At 36.9% G+C, this 25000-nt stretch overlaps 1 protein-coding gene across 1 annotated transcript in view; it reads left to right on the top strand.

Moving 5' to 3' along the window:
* The window catches only part of TRPM1 (transient receptor potential cation channel subfamily M member 1), an 841064-nt gene that overhangs the window by 563328 nt on the left and 252736 nt on the right, over positions 1-25000 (top strand). The window contains exon 20 of the mRNA XM_044078483.1: positions 6916-7090. Coding sequence (XP_043934418.1) covers positions 6916-7090 — 175 coding nt within the window. The remainder of the gene's footprint in view (positions 1-6915; positions 7091-25000) is intronic.

The raw sequence follows: 25000 nt of genomic DNA, 5'->3' as shown, positions 1-25000 counted from the left end.
GCATAACTCAGCAAAATATGTCTTAATATTTCTGAATCCCCAAGATTCATAACAAAAACAGCATTTTGACAGTGCATTTAAAATTTGTAGATACTAGACACTGGCTTCACATCCTAGCAGCATAAATGAATGCAGTACATTACTAAATGAAACTCCAGTAAGAAATCCTCATGAAGGCAGGTATACTGTAAATTTGTATATTGTAAAATTATACAGCTAATTTATATATAATATAAATTCCCATGTTTAAAAATTATTCATAGGATATCAAACTGTCCTGTTTCTTGTTTGTTTTTTAAAAGTAAGCTACTAAAAAAAAACAGATACACACAGTTTACAACTGTTTAAAGGTGAGCTTAACTGACAGGTTGTAAGCTGGGAGACTTTTTCTAAACATTTGCAGGGGAAGCCAAATGGGTACATTGCTCAAGGCACCAAATTCCCTTGCTACAACTTTGTGCACCTCTATAAAGCTAGGCACACATCTTGTTTCATTATATTTCCTTTATGTACAGTAGTTTTTGAAACCAGTCAAAAAATAATTAAAATATCAGTAGTAAGTGTTTTTAAGTTTGCCTCCATTCTACTTTTGGAAACCTAGTAGTTTAGTGGCAATGTTAAATCCTTTACAAATAACAGACTAATCATAAGAAAGGACTGAATGTTTCATATTACATCCTAGTTTTGTTGATTGTTGTGGTCAGTGACATATTATTTATTTATTTATTTGTTTGTTTATTTATTTATTTATTTTGCATTTGTTGACCAGGCTAGTCTAACTGGATATATGTCCATTTTCAGTAGAGGCCCGGGGAGAAAAGCTCCACATAAAAACAAAACAAAAACAAACAGAACATTGCAACTTCAGTTACAGTTCACTTGTCAGACAAAATACTTGTTTACATGGTAAGTTAGCAATAATGATAGATAAAAAAATTAAAATAAAATAGAAAAAGTTTTTTTTTTTTCACAAGAAATGTAATTTGTGGATCATTAATGAAACATTAATTATCTAAAAGTTTCAAATAGTACCATGAGATGCACATTTTAGAAATGTTTCAAAATACAGTGCCTTTTTAAAAATCTTGCAAATATAGTGTCAGATTTGCACAGGGAGAAATGTTGGTTTTGTACAACAGAATTTTAACAGTTGCGCACCTCATTGCTGGTTGTGACATACTAATCGCAGAACAATTTTATACTGAAAGGCATAATAATGTAGCTAGACTGTCGCACTGGGGATTGTGCAAACATCATGGTACTGAAGTGGCTGAAACACTGGAAACATGAGACACAAAGCATCATAGAAAATGATGAAGTCTGCCTCACATGGGACCATCTATTACCAACAGTTCAAAAGACAGAGGCTAGAAAATGAAAAGACAAAAGTAGCACTGGTCACCGAAATGGCCACACCCAGTGACTACAGTGTCTTGGGTACAGAGAGACACAAAGTCATAACATGTCAGGATTTGCAGGCAGAAATGAGAGTAATGTGGAAGAAAGATACCCAGACAGTTCCAATAGTAGTAGGAGCAACAGATCTTATAAAAAAGAATCTACAATCATATTAGCTAGGTTACCGATACATGTAACTCCATACAAATTGCAGAAATAGTCATTACTGGGCACATTGCAGGTGCTACAAAGAGCACTTCTGGCTGACATCAAAGATTTAAATAATACTAATTTCATGAACTTTAATCATACTTGACTTAGGAATGGGGTCCATTCTGGTGGTATTAGAAACCCAAAAGACTTGGAGAAATTAAAAAAAGGGAAAAATATGGTAGCATAACTGTAAAATATTTTGCTCAAGGACCTTTGAAAATCTAGTTCATCTAGTATTTATCTTGTATGTGTTGTTGCTTTGATCCGCTGCATGCTATACAGCAAGGCAAGCCATTAAATATGGATATCTAATAATTATCTGTGTGTAATGCTTTAAAGACTAATTCCTTGAAGCTGCTGCTCTAAAAAAAAATATTTCTTCAAATGAAAAACTGATCAAGGCCCTAACAGAGAAAGGGACAACTCCATGTCAAAGAGGAATAAAGCCTTGATTATGTCAGATGAACAAAGTTCAGACAGCATGCAAGCAGTGGAAGGAGTCAGCATAGAAAAGGAACAAGTGACTGCTATTAACTTTCTCATGGGAGGGAGTTGGATTAACCCACTGTGGAGGCTTGCTTCAGGAACATGAAGGGTCATTGTGAGCAGACATGCACACCAAGAAGTACATCGTACTATAGCTGGAAGTCAGTGAATACACACGAGCATGCATACAATCCCAAAAAATCAGGCTTCAGCTCAAAACATCTTTGACTTTGACTTTTAATTAATAAAAGACAAAAACAAGCAGCAAAGCTTTCGGGTAAAACAAACCCTTTCTCAATGCATTATATCCAGCTAACTGCATATAATTTAAATAGAAGTCACTTGTTGGCGTCTAGCTATCAGTAATTGGCATATAATAGTTAAAATACATAAAACACAGCCACCTAAAAAAAAATTACATCAATATTTGAAAAAAAATAATTTTTTTAAACAGGTTTGCATTTAAACCGAAGTATATACGCACATGCAACCTTACAATCCAGTTACACTCTGCCAGTTCAGTGTACATACTAATGTCTCCATCCCTCTTACCTAAAAAGCTTTAAATTTAAATTTAAAGCTGTGCTCTTCCGCTGTACCTAATAAAGGTAAGGTATGTTTCTTTTTAAGCATTGTATTTTTTATTACTTGCTAGGTCAGTTATGTGCATCTACATTAAGACTGTTACTTGCACACAAATCATCCTTTTCTTAATATTCTAACACTGAAATAAACAGATCAGAGGCACTACAAAACACAATCACTGAATGAATCCTAGATAATAACAGGCAAGTGCTATATACTTAAGCTCCTGTTTTTTTTTTAATTGTTCCAGTACTGTATAAAGAATGTTAAGAACTTAGCATAATTTCACTTTTAAGACACTTTGTGTTGACAAAGTGAGGGCTGTCTTGGTTCAGAGAACTGAGGAATAAAACCTTAGTTCCTATATGGCCCCACACCAAATGATGTCAAATTTGATAACAAGGCTAATCCAAGGTGACTAATAGTAAGGACAAACCTTGTTATCTATCCTTTGAAAGGAAATGTAATTTGTGCTTAATTCATAAAACATTTACCATATATCCTTTTTTAAGAATTGTAATTTGTGCATCATTGATGAAACATTTATTTTTATTTATCATCTTTATGCTTCAAATAGTAATATAGATGTGCTCCTCAAGGAAACACAAACCTGTCTGGTGGACATCCTCTATCAACAGGCTTTACAACAAAAAGAAGAAACTGTCGTCTAAGGGTAAAAAGGAACACATTCTAAATTGAAAAAAAAATTCTCCTTAGCCTCAACAAGCAAATTAGATCACTAGTGAAAACCTCCAAAGCCAATTATGAATGAAAACTAGGTCTCTGAAACAAAGGGAAACCACAAAGCCTTCTTCAGTTACGTTAGGAACCTCCATGGCAAAGCCCAGGTTTGTTCCAAATTAGTACTTAACAGTATCACTTACACTGATCCTGTTGACTTAGCCAACCTGCTAGCAGATAGGTTCAGTACAAACTTCACCCCCCTGTCCTCCAAAGGCCCTGTTGACATCTCTGATATTTGTCCTGCACCTCATATCTCCATAGATTAAGTGTTAAAGGCCCTATCCAAGGCAAAGAACACAGCTTCCATAGGACCTGATAGTATCCCAGGTTCTATTCTGCACCATCTCCAGCAAGAACTGGCTTCGCCATTGAGCATCCTATTTAACCAAAGCTTAAGTACAGGCTTCATTCCAGCAAAGTGGAGAACTGCCATTGTCATCCCCTTGCACAAAGTTGGTGCCACTACTGACCCTGGAAACTATCACTCCATTAGCTTGACAAGTCTGATGTGTAAAGCCATGGAGCATATTATTATGGATCTCACAAACAAGGACATAGGCAATCTCCATGCACTTGACCCCACCCAGTTTGGATTTTTCAAGGGCAGATCTTGCCTGTTAAACTTGGTTGACCTCTTTGAGATTGTCACCAAGGCCCTGGATGAGGGAAAGAGAGAAAATCAGTACATACAGCTTACCTTGACTTTCCCAAGGACTTTGACACAATCCCCCACTCGGGTATCATCAAAAAGCTAATACAACTTGGTGTAAATCCCTATCTCATCAGGTGGGTGGCAAACTGGCTCACAGACAGGATTCTTGAAGTCAAAATAGGCACCTTCACCTCCAATAGCAGACCTGCCACTAGTAGAGTTCCCCAGGGATCTGTCCTGGGACCCCTACTATTTGGCATCTACTTTTCAGAGGTCCAGACAAAGACAAAAGGCCTGTGGCTGACCAAATTTGCAGACAACTGCAAGTTTGGTGCTGTCATTGACTCCCCAAATGATGTTAACATACTGCAAGAGGGTCTCACAGCAACTAATGACTGGTGCCAAAGTCATGGTCTCAAGCTAAATGCAAAAAAATGTATCATCATACTATTTGGCAGAAACATGGCCCCTTCTGATTACCACATCAACGGGAACCCCCTAAACACACAACCTGTGATGAGAGACCTGGGTACTCAGGTTGATAACAATCTCAAATTCAACCATCATGTAGTGGCAGTGGTCAGAAAACCCTTTTAATTGGTTCATCTCATAAGTAAAGGGATTGCATCCAGAAAAAAGGAAGTTATTACCTTTCTATACTCTTCCCTCATTAGACCAATAATTGAGTATAACGCCCTGTTTGGTATGTACCTCTCCAAACATTTGCACCAACTGGAAAGGCCACAGAAATACCTCACAAAGAGAATCCATGGCCTCCAACACTTGTCCCATGTGGACAGGCTCAAATCACTATCACTCTACTTGGTAGTATACCGATTGCTCAGAGGTGATCTGTGTCTCACCTGCAAGGCAATCTTGGAGCCTGCCTACTAAAGATGCTCCATATCAATAAGTCTAACTCCTCCCACATTGCCTGCTCAAAAGGCCTGAATCTAATATGTGACATCAACAAAACCTGCTGGAGAGACAGGTTTGTCTCGCAGAGGCTGCCCCGTCTCTGGAATAGACTTCACATGCATGTCAAACAGAGTACCTCGCTGACCCTCTTCAAGCGTAATCTTGATGAGTGGATGGGAAACCACAAATTTGTCCCAAGGGTTCCACCTGTGTCCCTCATTGACAGGGGCAACAAGTGCTGACTGAGGTTTCTTTTTGGGGATAAATTCTTGGCTAGGCTTGTAAGAGCCCCAGGGCCATTAGCCTAGTAACCTCCTATAAACCTATGAGCCTATAAGATGTACATTTTAGAATTTTTTTAAATGCACTGCCTTTTAAAAACCCTTTAAAAATATATATATATATATATATATATATATATATATATATATGTGTGTGTGTGTGTGTGTGTGTGTGTGTGTGTGTGTGTGTGTGTGTGTGTGTGGTTAAATTTCATAATAATGAATGCTCAGAAAAGTATCTGAAAACTTTTGGTGCTGGTTAATACAGCAAAGGTTCAGAAAAGTGAACATTCTATTTCTATGCATTTCAGCCTGTTGGCTGCTTTCTGTGAGAGATTGTTTTGCAGTGTGGCAGAGAATTTCCCTCACCCTGCTGTTGTGCAATCTCAGAATTTTCCTATATAATTAGCAGGGGATGGGGGAGGGCTTGCTTCCCTTCAGAAAGTATTATTTTTTTTTGTTTGTTTTTTTTTTTTTAAGTTTTTAGTCATTTTAGATTCAATCTAAAATGACCATTGCATTTTCGTTTGCTGTGTTTTTCATTGTATTCACATGTGCTGACAGGTTATAGAAAAAGTTGCTTAGGAACCGTATGGAACATGAAAATATACCCAACTTTAAAACTAATTTTAATAGGTGAGTTTTTCATAGCAAGCATTGTTACAATGTGATACAGTCCTCATTTCAGGATGTCTGTTTAGCCTAGAATAAGATTTTCTCTAACTATAATGTTATTTGCCTAAGAAACATGAAGTATTACCTTTGCCTTGTACTGTTCTTGCAGTCATAGCAGGGTTTCTGCATTCATCAGTAAATTTACTTACTACAGTCACTACATACTACAGAAACCTAATTTAGCTTCCACAGTCGTCACTGCTCTCATTGGATGATTATTAATCAATGAATGGACTGAAAGATATATGCATTTTAAAAGGTGATAATTGATATGTTATTAATACTCTTTACCACAGACATTGTACTTTATTTCTGAGCATATAAAGATTTGGCATTTAATATCAGATTTTTAAAAAGCACTAATTACACAATGTATTTTGATCTGCATTATAAAATTCTGTATGACAATTTCTGTAGTTGTATGATTGCTTTTGGTTTGCTTATTTCAAAGATGTGCCTCCATTAACCTACTGAGTAGCTATCTTTATATTTTATATTTAAATAGCCTGGGTATTAATTTGGACACAAGCACCTTTGCAAACTTCATAAGAGCAGTAGAGCATTCAAGAAGTATGCCTTGCTAGATGAGTTAATGGACCTGGGCATTACCCTAAAATGTCAGAATACCCTTCTACCCCTGTATCAGAACTGTCTAATGCACATCCTTTTTATTCCTAGTCACTTACGCAGTGCATTGGAAACAAAGTGTACAACTAGACAGTCAATACCAGGGTAGCTAGAAAGAGAACGTTGCCCCCAGTGCATACATAACGAGATTCACTGATGCAGGCTACAGCTTTTTAACTGAGCTACCAGGTATTATATATCCTACCATAAGGCACTACCTGTACCCATCACTTTAGGAGCGTTTGTGCCATGCCCAGTAAAATGTTAACTATAGTCTGCTATAACTGACTTCCTGCATCTTGATGTTGATGGTATATCACTATTATTTTTCAATAGATGATCGACATGCTGTACTTCGTGGTCATTATGCTTGTGGTGTTAATGAGTTTTGGAGTGGCGCGACAGGCAATTCTGCATCCGGATGAAGAGCCTTCCTGGAGATTAGCCCGCAACATCTTTTACACACCATATTGGATGATCTACGGAGAAGTGTTCGCAGACCAGATAGACCGTAAGAATAGACTTCATAGTAAGAATTTTGTTTCCTGTTTCTGCGGCAGATGATTAGATCCAAATTAACAAATTCAAGATGTTAATTTGGATTTATGTTAATAATTATATACTGTTTCATGTGTTAGAGCTTTCAAGTCCATAAAAATTAATTTTCCTTTCAGCATGAATTGTCTTAGCACTAAACTTTATACCCCGAGACTCATGTTTAACAAAACCATTTAGGGAAAAACTGGCATCTGCCAAGTCTTGTCACATTACAAAGCAAGTAATGGTCTATAGGACCAAGCCTTACATCTAATGATACACGGAATGAGTTGCAATAACTGTTCCAGATCAGAAAGTCATCATATAACTACTAATAGTTCTAGAGATCGAAATGCAAATAGAACAGAACCGCAGTACAAACCATTAAGACTTTCTTCCATGGTTAACAGTAAAGAGGCAAGAGGAATGCAGTACAGGCAAAATGTATTTAATACACTAAGAGGACAGACCAGACAGGCTGTGTCTTTATGTCATCAAACAAATGTAATTAAATATTAATTTATTTGCATATCGTTGAGTGAATTAACACTGCTTGATAGGGCCAGTTTTCAGGAAAGGCCAGTAAAGGGATCCCAACATGATAACTACATACAATTAGTACAGTGTACATAGCCATGCAATGTTGTTGTTGTTGGTTTTTCGGCTTTTTCCCGATAAGGGGTCGCCAAAGCAGAACTCCGGTCCGCTAATAATTGGCAGTAGATTTTTACGAAACGCCGAGGTGCCAGCTCGATGCCCAACCTTCAACGAAGGCATGCCCATTTACACATGCATGTCTTTTGAACGCTACCCAACCGCAGGGAGGACATGCAGATTCCACACAGAAGGCACTCCCAAGCCGAGCCGAGAATCGAATGTGAGAACCTCTTGCTGTGAGGTAACAACGCTACCGCTGTACCACTGCGGCATATACATAGCCATGCAATGTAAAGTGTATAAAGATGAATCCTTCCTGAAAAGAAACTAACAGTTCCAGAAAAATATACATAAGTTGTACTTCATCATCTAAGTGGTCTACAGCCTTGAGAGACAAAGCTAAAATAAATGCTTGCATGTACCCAGAAGCATAAAGATAAAAATAACAATGTCTTAAGCATACTGCATACAATGTGTCTTACACATACTGCATACAATGTGTCTTAAGCATACTGCATACAATGTGTCTTACACATACTGCATACAATGTGTCTTACACGTACTGCATACAATGTGTCTTACACGTACTGCATACAATGTGTCTTACACATACCTGAATACAATGTGTCTTACACATACTGCATACAATGTGTCTTACACATACTGCATACAATGTGTCTTACACGTACTGCATACAATGTGTCTTACACATACCTGAATACAATGTGTCTTACACATACTGCATACAATGTGTCTTACACATACTGCATACAATGTGTCTTACACATACTGCATACAATGTGTCTTACACATACTGCATACAATGTGTCTTACACATACTGCATACAATGTGTCTTACACATACTGCATACAATGTGTCTTACAAAACCAGAAAAAGCAGAGGGGAAAGGTAGATGAAGAGTAAAACACAGTAGATTAAGAAAAACAGTTTAATAATAAATTAAGTAACATTACTACAGTTTCCTTCACACTTCCGCGGTGGTGCAGTGGTAGCGTTGTTGCCTCACAGCAAGAGGTTCTCCCATTCGATTCTTGGCTTGGGTTGGGAGTGCCTTCTGTGTGGAGTCTGCATGTTCTCCCCGCGGTCCAGTGGGCATTTGAAAGACATGTGTTGAATGGGCGTGCCTTTGTTGAAGGTTGGGCGTTGGACTGGCAAATCAACACCATAAAAAAACAACTGACAATCATTAGCGGACCGGAGTTCCACTGTGGTGACCCCTAACTGGGAAAAGCTGAAAGACAAACAACAACTACAGTTTCCTTCTTTGCTTTCCTCTTGATACTGCTAAGACATGCATTAAAAATAAATGCAATGTCTTAGCCACAATTATAGGGAAATAATTAAAGATGCAAGACTACAAAAATAAAAATACAAGTAGAAAAGCCATTATACCCATACCAAGAGAATTTTGTTTCTTAGTTTTCATAGAAAAATAAGTCCAAACAGTTTAAATATACAAACAGGCAAACTAATACTGCTAGTATAAATCCCTTTCTTTTATAAAGCAAGACATCCAGTAAGGATGATTTTCTACCCTGTCTAAAAGTTAAAATATAGTACAAGCAAGCAAAATAATTGCATACAGTTATGCAAAAATAAGGGTTATGTAAGCTGCTAACACAACAGAGATAGCAATGTGTATGAATTAAAAAGTCATGTGATTCTGCCTCAGATTAGCATCCCGAGTTAAAGAAAGAAAAAAGAATGTATGTCTGTTGCTTTTTAACTTTAGGCACTAAGACATGTCCAAACAAGTTGTACAATTTAAAGGAAAACATTTTAGATGCAATGAATCCTATTGAAGAATCTAGTATTAAATTAAGTGTTGGGGTTGATGGCTTGATCTATAGATGACACAAAAATGGATGTATAACTGACTTAAAAAGTATAATATTTAGTTTACAAAATGAATCAGCAGCCATTGAGGGACCTATATATGTTTTCATCCTAATAAAAGTCTAAAGGAATCTAATAAATATCCTGGAATGGTATTAGAAATAATGGTACCATGGATAATATACACTATACATAGTACACAGCTTTGCCTCATACTTAATTTTCTCTAAATATTCCCAAATAATTTTATGTTGCAGTCCGCAAAAATATTTTGATTCACACTTTAAGCAAAATATTGACATTTCAGCAGATGCACAGGACCATCAGCATCCAGTCTTACACATCGCATTTATCTCCACAGCAACATGCCATATACAAGTATATCAGTCCAAGCCTGACCAATATCATCGCAAATTCTGATTACCTTATATTGGCATCAAATGATTACATCACAGTCAGTCTGACTGACCCCTTGTGATTGCAACAAATGTGCAAAACATTGTGAACCCACTATGCTTTTGTGGCATACAAGGATAAAGTCTTGATTACAGCTCAGGTGACCTGGGTTCGATTAGCAGTTCAGGCATCTGAGAGAGCAGCAGGGAGGGATGAGCATTACCATCCCTGTTGGGTGGATGGTTCCATGGGCACCTCCTGTGACAATCCCATGTGAAGGCTGAGAATGTCACACTAGAATGCATTTGCCAAAGGAGGGAAATATGGTGGGATCAAGACTTTGCTGCTCCAGAAGCAGGGTGATATGCAGCATCTCCCCACTGCATAACTGCCCCTCGAATATACCCCTTGGGACCAAAATGGAGGGGGAAAGTAAAATAGACAGGGCATAAATACAGCCTGCTCCAGCACATATCAATGCCCAAATCCCCAGAGAGCCCTCAAGTTCCATACTGGCCCCAGTCCTCTGGAGTTACTGTGGAGAGGGGGGGGGTTCAAGGTGGCTTGTAGACCCAGTAATGCTGTGGGGCACTGGGTAGGGAATCATAAGATAATGCAGGAAGGAGAAACACCCTCCAAAAAATTGTGAACAATCCTAGCTAAACTGCTACACTTGTTAACTGTTATAGAAAATCTTAATTCCTTCTTGTTAAACAGTATTAAGAGGCACACATTAATGGACAGAGAGTGCTTTTGAGTAATTTTTCTCCTTTTTGCTTTTTGACTACTAGTCATCAGCCCTGCCATGAGGCTTGCATTCCATTCACTCCACTTCAGGTGATGGCATACTGAAACAGTGAAGTGCATTTACATTCCAAGTTCTCAGTGAAGACACAACTAAAATCTGCAGCTTTGTTTAAAGACATAACCTCCTACCCCCAACAATCATTACTCAGCAAGAAAAAACATCAACTTTTTGAAACAGTGAAGTGAAATTGCATTCCAACTTCTCTGTGAAGACACAAGTCAGATCTGCAGCTTTCTTTAAAGTAAGCAGAGCCTCTCATTTTTAGTTTATGTTGTGAATTATCTGTGAGGAGTGCTAGTTATTGCTGCCTCTAGGTTTCCTTAAAACAGATGGTATTCAGCAGGATATCCTTTCTTGCAATTATTCTTACTCACCTCTAATGTTTTCATACCTCTCTATATGATGATATGCTGCTATCCCTGTTGCATAAGCCATCTCAGTCATTATGGCTACATCTTATCCAGAAATCTCTGCTAAGCATAATTCCATTTTTATATCCATGTTTTTGCTACATACTGCATACCTACCTCCACTGGATGGCAATAATAATGATCCATTAGAAAAAGATGCTTCCACCCCCCCCCCCCCAATGGGTGAAGCAGCACTGGCTGCTCACTTGCACCCCCCCAAGGCCAGTTCCTCCAGTACCCAGGTTACTAACAGATCCTGGATCATCTAGCCTGAAGTAAGGGCTGAGTTCAGTACAGGCTATGGTTTGTTACTGTTTAAAGCATTCCAGCATAGTAGGTTTGCCACTGTTGCATTGCTGGTCTACAGACATTAGAAACACCATTCAAAACTGTTTAGCCTTCACCAATCAAGTATATGCACCAACCTATAATTGCATAACATTAAGCAAGAATGTGTGCTCTTAGGTTTTTTGAGACTGGCTGATTCTGCCTCATATCATAACAGAGGTGGGAAAATATATAGCAGATGATGAATGGTGCCCAAAACTGTACAAATGAATAATGAAGAGGAAATTAAAATAGATGGCATAGAGCAACATATGGATGTTGCAGATTTTAGATTGTTTCCTTCTGCATACATACTCTCCCTAAGGAAACTGAATTCACTGTGGAAGTAAGAGGTATCACAGAAGAAGGAACGTTCCAAAAAGAAATACATTGTTTTACTGTGGAACTAAGAGGTATCACAGAAGAAGGAGCATTCCAAAAAGAAATACAGTGTTTCACTGTGGAAGTAAGAGGTATCACAGAAGAAGGAGCATTCCAAAAAGAAATACATTGTGTTCAGTATTCCTGGGACATGTTGCCAAATGATGGTAAAATCATCACATTTATGATGAGTCAGCACATGATTTGCTGTTGTCAGTGAACAGCCATGTCACACTGTGCAACATATTATCCTTAAAATGCAACCCCTCATTCTTATGTGAATTTTGCTATCTACCGCCCACTGTTGTATACCCATACTCTGAGATCTCTAGCATATGTTAGATAAAAGGCACCAACAAATGGAGATAGCTCTTCCCAAATAACTTCCTTTATTGCAATAAAGGAAGTTGTTAGGGAAGAGCTCTCTCCATTGTTTTATGATTTTACCTTTCCTTTGAACAGTCATATTCACCAGCCTGAAAAGTTGTTGGTAACTACCTGTCATATGTGACACAATGGATTGTGAATCTTGAACAATGGTGGCCAGCTTTATTTGCAAACATATTGCACATATGGGACTACTGTGGTAACCCCAGGATAAATAGCTGTCATCTGCAGTTCAGAGCATGTTGTGAAAATTAACTAGGGCTCTGGAATGTGATATACCATCTGGCTAGGCTTATATAGGCCCTAGGGCCAATAGCCTAGTACCTACCTATGAACCTATATATTTTTTAAATACAAACCCTACATGTCGCAGATCATGTTGGCAAATATCTCTTAGAATACTTACATAATTTATAAAGCTTAAGCAACATAAAGACTTCAAGACATCTAAACAAAAAAGGGGAAATAACTCTATCAAAGGATTTTGATACATCTAGTGCTAAAACAGCAGTAGAATATTTAAGCAATAATCCATGACTCTGTGTGGGGATCTCAGGATTAACCCACAGCTGGAGTGGTTTAATCACAGCGGCGAAGCCCAAGTGATTAAACAAAGCCAGCCATGAGTTAACCCTGTGATACCTACACTGAGTCATGGGTTATTGCTATTATACAATGACACTATTTAAGAAAGAAATTGCTTACTTTTTTAAATAATCTCTTTGTATACTAGCACTATAATGTTGCTCTGTGTTCTTCCACATTTTCTGATGCACCGTGCATGCGTGTGGGAGCTATGTTCCCATGCTTGCACAGTATATCAGTGCTGATCAAGCTTTTCTCCGTTGCTAGTTTTTTTTCCCTCCCCATGTCATCATAGGCTCTTAATGTAAAAACCTAGACAAGCCCAGCATAATAGGGGGAAAAGGTCCAAAGATAGGTACAAACATTACTGTTCTTATAAACTTAGAAAGTTACTGCAATCTAAGGTTTTTGTGTTAGTGTGCATTTTCCTGAAGTAAATGAAGTAGAAACCGCAAATGTATCTCATTATTTAATTACTTCGATCTGCAGTGGCTTGCCAGAAAACTACATATTTTAGCAGGAAAAGACCAAAACTATGAGGCAAAAATCTGGACAGTTGTGAGGTATGAGAATCTGCCAAGACTTTAGGTTGGACAGCATAGAAATACAAGTAAAATCAGGTATGTTTGGTGTTTCTCTAGTTTTGCAGAACAAACCTGATTTTTCTTGTATTCTTCTCTGCCCTCTATGCGTGTGCCAAGAGAAAAGTCTGGCCACTCAATGGTACTTTAGTGGCTGGACTTTTTTCTGTTGGTATATGCTTGATTTATAATGGACATTCGGGCTAGGCAAGCAAATTGTGAATGGCAATGAGCTGTTATTTTATAATTACTTTTATTACCCATGTGCATTAATGAATCCAGTCATACTGTATAACAATGTGCTTATCTTAATGTCATAAACTCTGACGGAGATGGTGAAATAATTATATGCAGTGTTAGTTTTATGCTTTGAGTGAAGACAGGTACAAAGATCTTTATACCTAAATTCATAAATGTAATTGAACTGTAGTTTTTGCTACCTGTTTCACAGCAGAACAATAGAAGACTGGTTGATGCACTTATCATATATGCCTTCAATTAAGGTGATAATATTTTGAGGCTGGATGTACCCATAAGATGATTTGTTAAATTTCTCTGGGAATGTCATGAGAAAAACAAATCTGCACTGGACAGTATAACTTTCAAATATAATGTTAAACATTGCAAAATGCTGTAAAATGGCAGAACATTATATTTTCCTCAGTGTTGCATGTGTTCTTAGGCTGGAGTAATGTAGGATAAACTCTTCAATGTTAAGAGTATCTACTATTCACTTCAGCAGTAAAAAAGAAGTGAGATGAACACATTGCTGCTTTCTCCTTACAGCAAAAGTCTGCCTTATTGACACAGTTTGAAAACTGCATCTGCACACTCCTGGATGCATTTAATTGCTGAAGAAGATTTGGCTTGAAGACTGATGTATATGTCTGGTTTTAGTCCAGTCTTACTAAGAATTTTTGTATCAGTGGTCCTCGTGATGAACACCTGGTACTTTTTATCATACCAAGTATATATCTTAGACATCGTAGACATCTGTCTTTTTAATAATTACCCTCATTACCCAGTATTAATTATGAATAATTAAACCTTGATTGTTAGGGAGATCTAACAGTACACTCCTACAAGAAAAAAAAAATGAAATCTTAAAATGAAAGTAAATGAAATTCTCCTTTGTTTTACTATTAGCATGCTTGCAATGACACATTAAGATACTGTATCCAGCCAATATTTCAGGTCGGAACAAACTTAAGCCTTATTAAGTCTTATTATTATGTGTCCCTTTTGCCACAATGTTGTTAGGAGCAGCTCTCTCTATTGGTATGATTACATCTTTACTAATATAGAGCTTGGCAGTGTTCCATATATCTCGATCTGTTAACACAAGAATTCTAGACAAAGCCGAAAATAAAAGGCCGACTAAAGCCCAAAATCAGGATAGATTTTAAATATTGCTATTATACCATGACCCCCCATTAATATTCCAAAACGTGCATGCTGATTGGCCAGCGTGCACGTTGTAAATCGACTTATACTAATGGAAAAAGGTCCGGTCGCCCGGACTTTTTCCATTAGTATAAGTCTTTTAAAACACTGTCTCGCTATGTTAAAAGAGTTTAACATAGCGACAGAGGTTTAAAAAGCAACGGAGATCTCCGTTGCTTTTTTTAAAGCTGTCTCGCTATGTTAAACTCCTTTAACATAGTGACACAATGTGTAAAAAGCAACAGAGATCTTGCTTTCTCCGCTGCTTTTTTTTTAAACCTGTCTCGCTATGTTAAATGGGTTTAACATAGCGAGACAGCTTTAAAATAAGCAACGGAGATCTCCGTTGCTTATTTTAAAGCTGTCTCGCTATGTTAAACCCATCTAACATAAAGAGACAGGTTTAACGAGAAAGCAAGATCTCCGTTGCTTTACTGTTCGCTATGTTAAATGGGTTTAACATAGCGAGACAGCTTTAAAATAAGCAACGGACATCTCCGTTGTTTATTTTAAAGCTGTCTCGCTATGTTAAACCCATTTAACATAGCGAAACAGAAAAAAAGCAACGGAGATCTTGCTTTCTCCATTGCTTTTGGCCACAGCTCTGATGTACTGCGTAGGCATGCGCAGTACATCAGAACTGCGCGGATGCCAGACAGCTGCGGAAGGGCAGCAAAGAGGCATTATACAATGCCATTATTTAAGAAAAGTAATTGTTTCTTTTCTTAAATAATGTCATAGTATAATAGCAATAACCCACTTCTGGGTGTGGGTAATGCGGGATTTACCCACAGTTGTCTTTGTTTGGTCCCTCGGGCTTCACCCTCGGGACCAAACCACGCCAACCGTGGGTAAATCCCGCATTACCCACACCCAGGCGTGGGTTATTGCTATATTATATACTTAGAATTTTGCTAGAGTAACACAGTTTGCATTATTATGAAGGATATGAAGTCTGAAACTCAAATGTCTGTCATGATTTAGTGAGTTCTGTCCTGAAGGAGTTGCCGGACAACTAGAAATTCTATGAGGAACAGACCAAATAGGTGGTCATTTGACAGGTATACTGCTTTCTCATGGCTAGATTTGGTGCATACACTTTATGTATCCTCTTAATTAACAAATCCTGCTATGGAATACCAGTCCAGTTTCTTCTTTGCACTGTCATAAAAATTAATGTAGTCTATTCCTTCCATTTCTTTTTGTACGGCAGAATATCTCAGGTTTTCTCTATGCACTGTCTTTTTTTTTAAACACATTTATTGAATTGCCACATGTGACAAAGGCAAACTTACATTTATATCTTCTTTTTTCGGCTTTTCCCGGTTAGGGGTCGCCACAGCGGATCACCTGTCCACTCATGATTGGCAGTGGAGTTTTATGGTGTCGAGTTGCCAGCTGCCCAACCTTCCACAAAAGGCACATACACACACACACACACACACACACACACACACACACACACACACACACACACACACACACACACACAGGGCCAATTTAGAGTGTCCAATCCACCTACAGCATGTCTTTGGGATGAAACCCATGCATACAGGGAGGACATGCAGACTCCACACAGAAGGCACCCCAGCCGAGGATCGAACAGGAGAACCTCTTGCTATGAGGTGGCAACGCTAATCACTGCACCACGTGGATAAACGTAATCAAACCATATTAACAAGTTCACATTTACAAACATTATACATCACCTATTTTGTTATATTCAATATAATCAATCAAATATTACATACATTATTCATTTCCTGCCTTCTCTTAAACCTCATTCTTTCCCCAAAACATTTTTCTGCATGTAATGTTCTCAGAATTTACAATTTCTATGTAATTTACTCCTATTCTTTGCTAAAGATCCCACTTCCTGTTCTTTAATCTCCATTACAATATTCACTACTTCAAGTATAGTTGGTTTAGACTTTGATTTCTATATTCTAGTAATTGCTTTTTTGGTAGCCACCAGAATTAAATTTAACAAGGCTTTACTATGTCTAGGCAATTCAGATCCTGTATCCCAGCTCAAAAAATAGTTTCCTTAGTTACACTCATTTGCATGTCCAGTATTCCTGACAGAGTACTTTGTAGGGCATTTTTAAAGTCTGACAACTTATCACACTACAAAAGCATATGCTCCCAGGTACCTCTTCTTTTCCCATTACACCTCTAACATGTGCCATCTACCTGAGGAAAAATTCTTTGAAGTCTGCTTAGGGTATAAAAGTATCTATGTAAACACTTCCAGGCAAAAATCCTAAACCTTTTATCAATTCATCTGAATAGCTAGTTAGCTTCTTCTATTTTTCCTGACCTTTGATATTACACTTAGTGTTTCACCTATTTTAAATACATCTGAGTGCAGTTGATGTATTTTTTCCCGTAAATTATGGAAAGTTATCTCCTGTACCATGAGCCTCTATTACAAAAGGTTTAAGGTATCACACAGTGAAAACTCTAGCTTGGCTAGGCTTTTCTTGTAGGTTTTACTAATTGGTTTGTCTGTGTAACCTGTTTACTCTTCAGTTTGGAAGTTATTTGGAATATTTTGCAGACACCTGAATGGTTATGGACATCAGCTGGGTATAGAAACCCTGTGTTTCTGAAGTATAGCCAAACAGTCCACTTATGCTGTTCTGAAAAGATCATAAGAAGGCCAAAACATGCATGTCCACAGCTAGTGAATTTGGCTTTAGTGGCCTAAATGTATACACAAAGACTTAAAAAGTAAAAAGTCATGGACATTCAGAAGCCATATATCTGAGACTCTTAATGTCCTTAGGGGGTAATTACATATATTCCATGGGCCTCTATTGCAGGAGGTTTAAAGTATCACACAGTAAAAACTCTAGCTTGGCTAGGTTTTTCTTGTAGTTTTTACTAACTGGTTTGTTTGTGTGACCTTTGTACTCTTTAGTTGATATATATATATATATATATATATATATATATATATATATATATATATATACATATATATATATATATATATATATATATATACATATATATATGTGTGTGTGTGTTATGTATATATATATATATATATATATATATGTATATATATATATATATATATATATATATATATATATATCTATATAATTTACATTTCATCCAAATGTGACCAATGAGCTGCAAGTAGTCCACTTCATGCTCAGCCACTGGTACAGAAACCACAATAACCAAAGGTCTTTATAAGTATTGTGCCAACTTGATGGATAATTGTATGGTACACTGATACTCATTTCAGTGAGATCCCATTTCTTTAAAACTTTATAACTCACCCCAGAAGCTGTGTGATCTTGAAATAGATTAATTAGGTAAGAGGGCATACAGGCTTTTCTCCAATTCACCCAGGGCTATAATTTTACTGTTGTGTGGTTCAAATTTTTATTGAATTAACTCAGCACTGTAATGGATCTTGATTTTAGCATATCATGACCACATGTTAATCAAACCTTCCCTTATCCATCTGTTTTTTACCTCTTTTCTACAAAATGTCTTAAACTTTCTCAAATAATATTTGCTTTTCAAGATTTATTGAACACTATCCCCTCTTCTTAAACCATTGCCTGTCCTAAATCCTGCATAAGGAATAGGAATACATGTATTAAACAAGCAGTCATATTTTTTCTTGTTCTGGCCTCATTATTGTAACATTTTTATTTCCAATATATGGGGTCTGTTCTCACCCACCTACAGCATGTATAATTTGTGGTATTCAATTGATTGTACTTATGTCCTGTGTATTTACTAGGTATATGTCTTTTCTCCCTGGGCCTCCACTGAAAAAGTGTTATTGTCCATTCAGTTTTTCCCAGTAAACAAATGTCAAATAAAAGAAAAGAAGAAAGTTTTTCCTCTTTGGTTATACATAAGCTTTTCTTGACCACAATTTCTAAGTGAAGCACACCATGCCCCCAGTATCATACGTAGAAGGAGCGCTTTGCTCCCCAATGTTATTTATACTGCATTTGCCCATACTGACCCTCAATTCATTCTTTTTACATCAGGCATGAGTTATATTTTATCCATGCTGAAGTATTAGAGGGGGAAGGAAAATTTTACTAAATCCTCCATTATCAGCAAACTTGGTGATCTAGAGATTGCTAGTATTGATGTGAGCATCTGAAAAGCAGATGCTGAGGGGAAGTGACTGAGTACAGAACTCTGTATGCCCCATGTGATAGCCTCAGCTGCTTTAGAGAACTAGCCACCCACTCTTACCACTTTCTCTCCATGATCCAGCTGGTAATCCAATAGATCATGTGAGCATTAGCCGTGATCTCATAAAGTTTATCTTTGATCCCTGAGTGTGGGATGCTGTCAAGTTTCTTTGTGAGAATAAAGCCATCTGTATGCACTGACCAGTGTAGTGACTTATACAAAGATGTTGGCCATGTTTAAATGGTATGATCTGTTCCTCACAGCAGAATATTGGTTTATGTCCAGCAGAAGCTAATTGTCTATATCCTTTTAAACTAGTTACATCAGTATCCTTTCCATAACCTTACAGACTGTTGAATTATTGGCTTCCTGGATCAGCTGTGGTTATATCATTATGGAAAGGGATCACTATGGGCTATTGCCACATGATGGGGGGAGGGCAAAGTATATGGAGAGAAATTTGATAAGATGTGAAAGGTTCTATAAGGTGTTGCTTGAAACAAGTGAGAAAACAATCAGTGGTCGTATTCAGAAACATGGAGTAAGTCATTTTGACTTTATACAAGTTTATTTGACCCCAGGTTATATTCAGTGGTTGTGATGAGATTGCATAAGATAGACTACTGAAAAGCATTCAAACAGATGCGGTAACACTATTAATGTGTGGAAATATTTTTTCATATGTGATCATTGTCAATAAAATACAAAGACATGTTCAAGCACATGTGCCGAAGCTACAAGGTTATTATTGTGGGAGAAATAGAGAAGGAACAAGCAGGCTATTTGGTCACAAAGATCTGAAACTTATCTAGTAAACAGTAAGGAATAGCATATTTCAGGTGTTATTAGGCAAAGATTCAAGAGCCATTTTAGTACATAAATAAACTGTACTGTTGATCCATTGAATGGTGTGACAACTTATTTTTATAAAAGCTGTTTTTATGTATGAGCATGCTCAGTATCCTTTAATTAATAATTACCAGGTATGTTAAATTACTTGAATGAGAGCCTGCATGTTAAAATGGATTTGAAATTACAATTTAAGTAAATGTGGTAATTTATTAGCTCCCCCTGTAGTCAGTGTTGTGTTGTTAAACATTTATTTCTAAAAAAAAAATAAAGTAGATGTTTACAGTAATCATCTGCCACTGTATCTTTGTCATGATTTATTTCACTGTTTTGCTGTCATGGAAAAACAAGTAAATTATAAAAGATTATTTCCATGGAAAGCAACCCTAAAGAATGTCATCCATTATATATGACATTTTATATCACTCTATTTATCCAGTTTCTCTCTTCTGTTTGTCATACACTAAAACCCAGAAGCCTGAACTAACAGCATGTTCTTAAATGGATTCAAAAACTCTGCTGTAAAAATGTAAAGTGGTTTATATAGTTATAGAAATGTTCAATCTTCATTTTATTTTATTGATACAACAAATGGTTATGCTGCTAACCTTTAATTGATGTTTATTAGCAAAATGAATTTCTTCTGAAAAAGTTTGTGAAGATCTGTAAGGTAGCACTGCAGGTTCATTTATTATTACCCTGTATTTTCTCTGCGGATTTGTCTGTCCGTTCTGTAAATGCTTTTAAGGAATCTAAATTCTAGTGAAGATCAGAAAAAAACAAGCATTTGCCAATGACGACTGTTGCCTTGTGAAGCACTGGTAGGATGTTGCAGAGTGGAGGAATTAGAAGATGGACTGAAAAAGAATTTGTAATGTGCAGTGAACTTGAAATTGTGGACAGTAAAATGAAATATTACTCTGGCCGATGATTCTCTATTACTTTTCACAATTGGCTATGTCAGTGGTTTTTTTTTACATGTTTAGAAATATTATTTGGTACCCTGGTTAATAGGGAAGCAACACACAACAATATGATTTTGATTATTTAAGCAGCAGTACTGTGTGATGGTCAAATCGGAAGTGTAAAAGCCACATATAAGTGCAATAAATATCTCACTCTATTTTACATCAAATGTCATTTGGTGCACTGTTTGACTAGGAAGTAATATAAAGCAACATAGTTTTTGATTGTCTGATTGACACTATTCTGTGACTCCTGACAGTAAAAAATAATATTCAAATATAAGCTATAAGAATGTTTTGCTTTATTTTACATATTTGTAAATGCCATTTTTGAGGATTGTTTAATGAAGAGGCCACATATAACAATATTGTCTCAGTTTTTAGTAAGTACTATTTTGTGATACAAGAGAGTGAGAAGGTATAACCAAAATAAGCATTATGAGTATTTCACTTTCATCACATATTCACTTATATCATTTGGAAAACTGTTTAATAGCAAAGTAGCATTCATGTTGATGTGTTCCAACATATGATATACTGTAAAAAAAATAAATAAAATGGAAATCATAAGTGTATTCACATTTTACAATGTACGGCATTCAGCATGCCTTTGGGTTATGGGAGGAAAACAGAGACCCAAGTAAAACCAGGGACAGCACACAGACTATACACAAAAGGTTCTCCAGCTGGGAATTAAATATAAGAACTGTGCATTTTGAGATTCTAACGCTCGTCATTATTCCACTGTCTCATGAGTAACATTTTGCCTCAGTAAACTTTAATTTTGACATCATGACTTAATCGTGCATGACTGGCTACATCTATATTCAAATGCAAGTTGCATTCACATCTGTGATGTACACATTACTTAGACACTGATTGGTTAATTATCTGATGGCTTGCTGTCAATATGGATTGTCTTTTGGTGCAAAATTAATCTGAAGAAATCAATTGTGATGAAAGGTTATACCTGTGTTTTTCTTACTTCCATTATTTTAATTTCATCTAACTGTCTTAGTCAGATAATTTAGTGTTTTAGCTAATACAAAAGATTGCACACACAAATCACAAAGACATATTTAATCTAAAAATCTGATGATGAAGCGTGGATGTCCACGCGAAAGCGCTCATTTTTGTCTCCAAATAAAAGATTTGTCCTCTACAAGTGCTGCTAGTGAGTTTCGCTTGGTATTCAACTGAATTGCAGTGTTTTGGATGTTCCTACGCGTTTTGATACTACACTTGTTTTTTGCATTTCGTTTAATCTAAAAATCACTAAAACCTACCTTTCATTGAAATACTATTTCCTCATCCCATTAAACTAAACAAAAAAGGAAAACAATGTATTTTTCTGTTTAATTAAACCAAAAATGAGAAAAAATAAAAAGAGACCAGTAACTTACCATCATACGTTTTTTTCTAAATAGATGCACTGTTGTAGAAAAGGTGTTGAGTACCCTGGGGTTAGTGAAAGGTGGCTGGAGCTCCATGTAGGCCAAATAGTAGCACTGTGTACTGAGCTAGACCCGCAGGAGTTACAGATGATGTCTTCTTTTCTTTTGTAGAGGAGAAAAACAGTATCTTCCAATATTATTTTCTCAAGTATAATGTCATCAAGTGTCTCACCTTTCCTATGCTCTCTATTAAAAACTTGTTAATTCAGGAGATACAATAGCTATTAAATACTAAAATGGTATATAGCTCTTCAAAGTCATTACAAAATCTGGTACTTCCATAAGGTTTAAGAACTACCATATTTAGATGTCTTCATTCACATCTGTGACTCTTCTATTTCTCAGAATTAACATCTTTTGAACATCTTTTTTTACTGTTTGTTTCTGTGATTTATATGCTCTGTAAGGTTTCAGAGAAACCTTCACTCCAGATGCTATCAGTATGTTAAGTTCTATCAGTTTTGTTCCTCCTATATTTATTAACAGAAATTCTATTATGTTTTGCTTTTGCACTTTTAAGAAAGCTTCCTCCAGCTTTAATTTAGGTAGAGATTATCTGGTCTCTCCCATGTGAATTTCAGTGATGCCATAGATGTCTGTTTTCAACAGTTAGGAGTACTTCTAAGGATGGCAGTTTCTTATTTGGACTTTTAGTATTGAGCACCTTCACCCTTATACTGTCCCATTTGGTTCTGATGAGTCAGAACATGGGGCATGTTTATATTACTTAATAAGATATTTCAGGATAGAGAAGGTCCTGGCCAATATATAAAAGACCTGAGGTGAAAGGTGCAGGCAATCGCTGGCAAAGCAGGTAGAACAGCCAATCATCTCACTCCAGGCTGACAAACATTGGATCCCACTAGAATGACACCAGTAGCTGAGACAATTGTGAAGCCAATTGTCTTTTGTATATACTGAGGCACCATTCACAGTGAAGGTTGGATGCTCTTCCAGACTAGATTTATACTTGCCTTGGATATATATATATATATATATATATATATATAGTATGCTTCTCTTCATATAATCCAAGCATATGTGTCTGAAGTCAATCACATCCACATGAACGTGTATTTGAGGTAAAGGGACTTGTGAGCCCTAGAAACGTCTGTATCTTTGCTCCTGAGAGACAGGTAGGTTACTGTCACCCTATCTTTTCCAAACCTGGTGAGTAGTGTATCTCGTACCTCACTATATTACCTATGACAAGAACATTTTCTTGTGTTATGGCTGTCCCACTATGATTTAAGGGTTTGGATGAGCTGTTATGAATACTCCTTCGAGTAGGGTTTACAATAAATGGTGATACAGGTGGAGTATGTGCGGTTACTTTATATTTATGAGGAGTCTGTGAGTACACTTTCATGGACAATAAGGCCAACAGTCCTTTTAGTCGCTGTATCCTTTCCATGCTGTGACCATGGTATTGCCCATGCATGGTAGTGAGTTCATATGTTCATAGGTAAATAATACACAATCAGTCTGTAGATTATTACATAAGAAGCCAGTATCCAGACAGTGACCAGTGGTGAAAATCACACCCTGTACCTTGTACCTGTAAGGTAAGCACTTTATATTATGCCATCCCCCAACCTTATCAACCCCTAACCCTTTATTTATTGCTTATACTAGGTTAACTAAAATATTTATAATATATTTATAATGAATTCACAAGAGCTGAGATTTGCAAGCCAGGCATATTATTAAGCTGAATTATCTTAATTTAAGTCTGAACATTTCCAAAGTAGATAGAAAGTGATAATGCCTTCTAATTAAAAACTGAGTTATTAAAAATGGTAATGTGTGAACAGACACCTGTACTCTCAGGTTATCTGCCATTTAAAAAGAGTTGAAAGAGCAGTACTTGATGTCACATATTTGTCATTTAGTTTCCAGCTTGGATTCTTCATTTGATATTTTATTTATCTGCTATAAAAGCAGCCACTTTTGGGCTCACATCTGAGGTCCCTAGGCACACTGATGAGTCATGGTGCAGTGAATCATGTATTGTGTTTGGTCCTACTTTTGATTTCACTTATTAATATCAGAAAGCCTTTGTCAAGTCCCAAACTGACTTCAATATAAAGTTCACATTTTTTTTTTTGCTTTTCATGGAAAATCTACATAATATCCATCCTTATAATGGCGACAAATGCAGATCGTTCCCTCAAGGAAGTTAGAAGAATAAATAATTTGTATTTTGTTGGCTTTTGATGTGCACAAAAAACTGGTCTTCAGACAGGGTCCCCGCCATTTGTAAGTCCTAACACTAGTTGCTACCACTGGCATCGGCCCTTTCTGATTCAGAGACAGGCCCAACACAGTGATCCTATACTGTGGGCTGTTTCAGTGACCATGCTGCATATTAATGATGCATTGCCAGGAGGGCAGCCTATCTACACTAAAAGCCAGCAATAAGGTATTTACACAGCTGCTGTGTACATTAGCATGACCAGCCAAATTAACAAATACGGCTGAAAAACTGCAGCCCCCCCCCCCATTGCAGCTAATGGGGGAGAGCACATAAAAGAAAAGATCAGGTAAGTATCTGCAGAGGGTTAGTGGTGGGGGTCAGTATGTGTATGTGTGTGAAGAGTTATGAGG

Source organism: Protopterus annectens, chromosome 7.part1 (assembly GCF_019279795.1).
Source record: "Protopterus annectens isolate FY-2018-M chromosome 7.part1, PAN1.0, whole genome shotgun sequence".
In the NCBI taxonomy this organism is placed as follows: Eukaryota; Metazoa; Chordata; order Ceratodontiformes; family Protopteridae; genus Protopterus; species Protopterus annectens.
This window is presented reverse-complemented; position numbering and strand designations above follow the sequence as displayed.